The 6,000-nt window shown below is 37.3% G+C and overlaps 1 protein-coding gene across 1 annotated transcript; it reads left to right on the plus strand.

The window, feature by feature from the left end:
• Positions 1 to 2,635: 2,635 nt before the first annotated feature.
• On the plus strand, positions 2,636 to 4,865 carry LOC140335618 (homeobox protein Hox-D8-like). The gene is made up of 2 exons (XM_072418379.1): positions 2,636 to 3,331; positions 3,951 to 4,865. Exons 1-2 carry the CDS (start codon positions 2,911 to 2,913, stop codon positions 4,238 to 4,240), a joined length of 711 nt encoding a protein of 236 aa, XP_072274480.1. The 5' UTR covers positions 2,636 to 2,910; the 3' UTR covers positions 4,241 to 4,865.
• Positions 4,866 to 6,000: the final 1,135 nt, after the last annotated feature.

The raw sequence follows: 6,000 nt of genomic DNA on the forward strand, positions 1-6,000 counted from the left end.
TTTAAATGAGCAGAAAGTAGGATCAAGCCGAATAGGACGAGGAAGACCATTCCAGAGAGTTGGGGCAGCTCTAGAGAAGTCTTGTATCCGTCCGTGTGATGAGGTTATGAGTGAAAAAAGTCATTTTTTGTACATATATGGTTGGTCCTATAACATCCAGGGACACCTTTAGGTTCATCATCCAAACTAACATTAGTATTATTTGAAGTTTGTGGACACAGATGTCTCTGGCTATATAAATACACATGGTTAAATTCACATTTAAATAGATACATGACTAAATAAGTACACATATAATTGTAACATAAAGTAACAATAAGTAAACATTTAATGTAGGTAGAATGTATTTAGATGCAAGGGTCATATTTATTATTATGTATACAACGTACTTTTGTTTTGCTGTCTGCTATGGCTATTGGGAAAACCTACATCTATCTTATACCACACAGGACCTTATAGCAATAGGTGCTGGCACACAACCTGTGGAATGGAACCACCCAGCTACATCTGAGATGACCAGCTATCACCAGCATAATGTTATCATTCACCAACAGCTCCCATGACCTATGGAGAAATAATAGTGCAACAGTTGAGACTGAAGAAGCCAAATAATAAGGTATGTGTGACTAAAGATCTTCACAGACATTAGTTGTGTATGTCCATAATAATGCATGTATTCTGTATGTGATGACATGACACTGAAAATTAAATATATATATATATATATATATATAGCCAGTCTTTCACCCCTAACTTCACACCAGCCTGGACTATCTTATGTTGATTTTCCACTATTAATATTATTATATTTATGATTAGTTAAAGACCTGATTGGTTCATACCAGTGATAGTATTTGATGTTGATGTATATTTTTTGTTATTTTGTTTTCTTTTCTTCTCCTGCATATTTTAATGAATCTATCCAACTCCCTAGGGAAACCCTTGTCAGCCTGCCATGGAAGCTCCTTCAGTTGCCCACTGGGCTACCTATTTAATAGACCTAACAGGAAGTCCAACAGCTAACTAAATGATTACCCATATCTAGCTGACAACACTGCTGCTTTGTGTGAAAGGCAGTTTTTTAGTGTTGTCAACCTACAACAGCAAATCTATTACTGGCAGCAGTCTGACATGAAAAACTTTTTAACAGATTTCTAGGCAATAATTTACATAAAGCTGTATGCAGTAAACCATGATGCACAATAATAGATATTTAGTTAACCTACATTTTAATGCTGGAAGCACACAGGTGATTTTAGTAGAATGAATGGGCAATTAAAAGAGCCAGTATTTGTAATTTATTACTACAAATATAGAGGCACACTTGTAGCAAAAAATCACACATATTTGATCATTAATAGTTGGTATAAAATGCTACTTATGTACCTCACTCTACAGCAATGATTCTCAACCAGGGTTCCTCCAGAGGTTGCTAGGGGTTCTTTGGACAAGGAGCTATTTGTGTCTCATAGGTCAGTCATCACAGACACCAATATTCTATTTGGCTATCCATAAGAATGACATTCTTCCCACTGGCCAACAATATAAGAGGCATTCTTCCCATTGACCACCACACTAATATACTATGAATTGGGCATATCATAAATATTGTCAGAGGTTCCCTGAGACCTGAAATATATATTTAAGGATTCACTCAAAAAAGGTTGAAAAGGCTGCTCTATAGGGCTAATCATTTGATCCATATACTACTGGCAATTAATTGCTATCAAGGAGAACAAGCAACGTTCAATAACTTGCCCATGTTCTTGTTCTCCAAGTCTAGTAAAAAGCCACAGGGCTAAACTTTAGTTATTGTATTATTATTGTTATTAATATTATTATTATTAATAAACAGGATTTATATAGCGCTAACATATTACGCAGCGCTGTACATTAAATAGGGGTAGCAAATGACAGAGGAATACAGACAGTGGCACAGGAGTATTAGATATTAGTTTCTTAGGGCCTGTCTAATTTGGGCAGTAAATAATTATCAGTGTGGGGAATATCTGATATTTTTGAACACCCAATCATATGTAGGGAAAATTAAAAAATCAGGACTTTTGCTGGTCCCTGTGCACATTGCACATTTATAGTCTTTATATTCCAAATAAATAACTGGCTGTAGTAAATCATTTCCTTGGTGACTTCCACAGCATAATTCCTCATTTAACACAGGTATTTAGGCCCTCCTCGTTTTTCTGTCAGGGGGTAATGATGGGAAATATATTCAGAGGCATGCATTTCATTTAGTATCAATTAACCTGCAAGTTCCAGCCATTCGTCCCACGAGTCAAGGGTAAATGCTCATTGTACTTGCAAATGACATGATTGTGTGTTGTTTCTTGTTATACAAAGGAATAAAATCTCTTTATATATAAATCATTTCTGTGGATATAAATATATATAGATCCAGCTTTGTGTATAGAAAACACCCATAGAGCATGACCTTGTATACAGCAAACATGGGACCCCAGTGCAGAAAGAAGTCCTCCGCTGCCCGGGGCGTCGTGGCGCAGGCGTCCCTTGTAATGTTGTGCGGTCCTATCACTCTGCTTGCAGAAACTTTTCCGTATCCCTCCGCCTGCTATCTCGCTAATCACATTGCCTACCAGTTTGTACAATATATCAACTTCCCTGATGGGGGTTGTTTGATGCCTCAGGAATGGTAAATGTAAACTAGAGCCAAAGATCCACTGAACTATATGAAGATTTTTTTTTTCTGTGTTGTGTGCCTAGTAGGAAATGGCAAAAGCAGTGAGGCAAGTCATTATTCCATAGTGATCAGCTCAGTGCAGTGGGATTGCTACTATGAGTAGTGTTAGTGCAGGATTGTAGGAAAAGGGCAGTCACTCTTCAGCTCACATTTTACTTTTTTTTTTTTTGGAGCTGTCTTCTGATCTAACCCAGATGAGTTCCTATTTTGTAAATCCGCTCTACTCCAAATACAAAGCAGGAGAAGCCATAAATCCGGGTTACTACGACTGTCATTTTGGCCAAGATGTTAGCAGCAGACACCCTCTGGTGTTTAGTGGCAGCCCAGGTCTGCAGCACCCCAATCAGGATCTCTACCATCCGGGGACCCCAGCAGCCATCCCGAGCCCCGCAGGCTATCAGCAGGCTCCTTGTGGGATTACGTGTCATGGTGACCCCACTAAATTTTACGGATACGATAACTTACAGAGACAGCAGATTTTTACGACACATCAAGAGGCCGAGCTGGTCCAATATCCTGACTGTAAATCGTCCAGTGGTAATATTGGAGACGATCCAGAGCACTTAAATCAGAACTCTTCTGCTTCTCAAATGTTCCCCTGGATGAGACCACAAGGTTGGGTGCAGTAAAAAGAAATATTTTAACTTTCCATGTAACTGGAATAGCACTAATAAAATGCACTGAGGTCATCCAGATTTCCCTTCTTAGCGCTGGCTGTGCACACACTGTATACACATGCGGATTTCTTGCACACAGTTGTTAAATCCCAGGAGCTGTCATTGTCAGAATCTGACTATCTGCTACAGATTAACATTTATTTTGCTTCATTCTTTCATTATTTTGTGTTAAATTCATCAGAAAACTTTGTGTCACTAGAGCAGTACTTATATATATTTTATTGCACAATTACTAATTGCTATATCTTTTTTTGTGTTGCCTTGAGCTCATAAATTGCCTTTGTTTATCTGTGTTGTGGAATGCGGAGTTTTATGGGTTATGTATGTTTGTGTTTAGCTCTGTTTATTTCACTGGAGTCACAATCTCGTCTGTATACGTTAATTTACGGTTCGGAGCTCACATGGACCCCATAAAAGCTTTTACGACTCTTTTCTACTGTTAGTATTGGGGGCAATTATGTGAATCTTCAGAAATAGCATTCACTGATGATTGCTGCTGTTTGTGGCTGGAAAAATAATAATAAAAACTAAAACTGTATTTATTGTGTTTTGATTAGTGGCCCCTGGGAGAAGGAGAGGAAGACAAACCTACAGTAGATTCCAAACGCTGGAATTGGAGAAAGAATTGCTGTTTAACCCTTACTTGACCAGGAAGAGAAGGATCGAGGTGTCTCATGCCCTGGGACTCACTGAAAGACAGGTGAAAATTTGGTTTCAGAATCGAAGGATGAAATGGAAAAAGGAAAACAACAAGGAAAAATTTCCTGTGTCCCCCCAAGAGGTGAAAGAAGATACCAAAGCAGGAGAAAGGATGGTGGAAGAGGACAGAGGAGGAGACACCAACTGATTTCCTAATGATACATGTCAGAGACTACTTTCATGGTAGGGATCTACATATCAGAGACACCCATGTACTTACTAACCCGCACAAAGCACCAGGGTCTAAAACTACCTAAGCCATAGGAGCTGGTCAGCTATGTCTAAATAAATCCCCCATGCTCCTCCAACCTTGCTGGGACTTGTTGTCCCCCCACTTCCCTCGAGATGCTGGTTACCTGTCTCCCCTGTACCCAGTGGCCTTCTCTAAATAAATCACTCTTATATAGATGTCGCATATACATCTTACTATCACAATCTAGGAAATGTGCCATGGCCCTGCCTAGCACAGTGTTCAATAGTATAGCCATAAATATGTTGTAACCCACCTTCTATATTTATGCAAAGAATGCAAATGCCTTAACAATCAACGTGATGTGCACTCAATCGTTTTAGAATTATTTTACCGATTTTTACCGATTTGATAAATTAATGGAAATCTTTAAAAAAATGTTCTACGGTTATTATGATTTTAAATTGTTTGTATTTTTATATTTTTGTAACAGTGGTTTGGAAATAAAATTGAATGACTACAGTTCGAGACGGTGTATATCTTACTATTGTATGTATTGAATAAAATGTTCTTTTAAATTGAACTCTTCTTTGTTCCTTTTTAACATGCAATACAGCAATGTCATTCAAGGTGAGAGGCATAAAGAACTGGGGTCTACTCACACCTATAACAATGCAATCACATGGAATTCTTTTTTTTGCAGTTCATCTTTATAATAAAATGTAACACATTCATAATTGTATACATGCAAACGTGTAAAAAATATTTTTAATTAATAAACACTATTATTTTGCTGTAGTAGACAAATATATTAAACAATGGTCGATCAGGAGATGGGAATTATTTACTTTTTTTGTCAATTGTAAAAAAACAATCACTCTAATATATATATATATATATATATATATATATAAATATATATATATAAGGTTTAGGACGATTTCTCAGCAAAGTGTAAAAAATACTCAATTTGTAAAATCTTTTCTTGTTTCTTGCTGCGATCAGATTTGAATGAAGTATACAGGGATACAAATTACAAATTAATTACACAATGATCTTTAGCTCATTTCTTCCTACAAATTCATTTCTACGGTAATGCAAATTAAAAGATTTCGCATATAGAATGAATACATAAAATAAGGCGATCTAGTTAACTTTAGAAATCCTCGATGGGTACACATGAATGCTATATAGGCTATGGTGTGAATGGGCCTCTTTTATTGCTCCATGTTCTCTGGGGCCTTGTGAAGAAGCTACAAAGAGGCTGAAAATCCCCTTTCATCCTGATTTATTTTAGCTAGAATTCTGCACGACTCAGTAGAGAAAATATTCCTGTATATTATAGTAACAAAACAGCTGTATAATACTAGTGGATGGATGACAAAAATCAGTGTACGGCTGTCACATTGAACTCAATCTTTTCTGGTAATTCCTAAGTTGTTGATCCTGTGCTAGTCACATATCTACGAGAAATACACACAGACTCCCAAAAAATGCGTATAATTGTATGTAGCTACCCTGTCATTGGAGTAGTCACCGTGCTGAATATGGGATGTAGGTATTCCCACCCATTGTACATGGAGTCTGAAGATGTGTACAGCTATGGGTGTGTGTTTCATATGGGCAGATCTCATAGAATGAACAATACTAAGTCATGGGAATGTGGTTTAAAATACCTGCCCTTTGCAAATGGTGTGAGCAAGGACAGAAAAAAACAA

The sequence above is a fragment of the Pyxicephalus adspersus genome, chromosome 7 (assembly GCF_032062135.1).
Source record: "Pyxicephalus adspersus chromosome 7, UCB_Pads_2.0, whole genome shotgun sequence".
Classification (NCBI taxonomy): Eukaryota; Metazoa; Chordata; class Amphibia; order Anura; family Pyxicephalidae; genus Pyxicephalus; species Pyxicephalus adspersus.

Bases quoted from the DNA above. Each gene is read 5' to 3' on its own strand.
- LOC140335618 (XM_072418379.1), top strand. From the start codon at position 2,911: ATGAGTTCCTATTTTGTAAATCCGCTCTACTCCAAATACAAAGCAGGA. The intron at 3,332-3,950 runs GTTGGGTGCAGT...TGTTTTGATTAG, and splicing joins CCCCTGGATGAGACCACAAG to TGGCCCCTGGGAGAAGGAGA.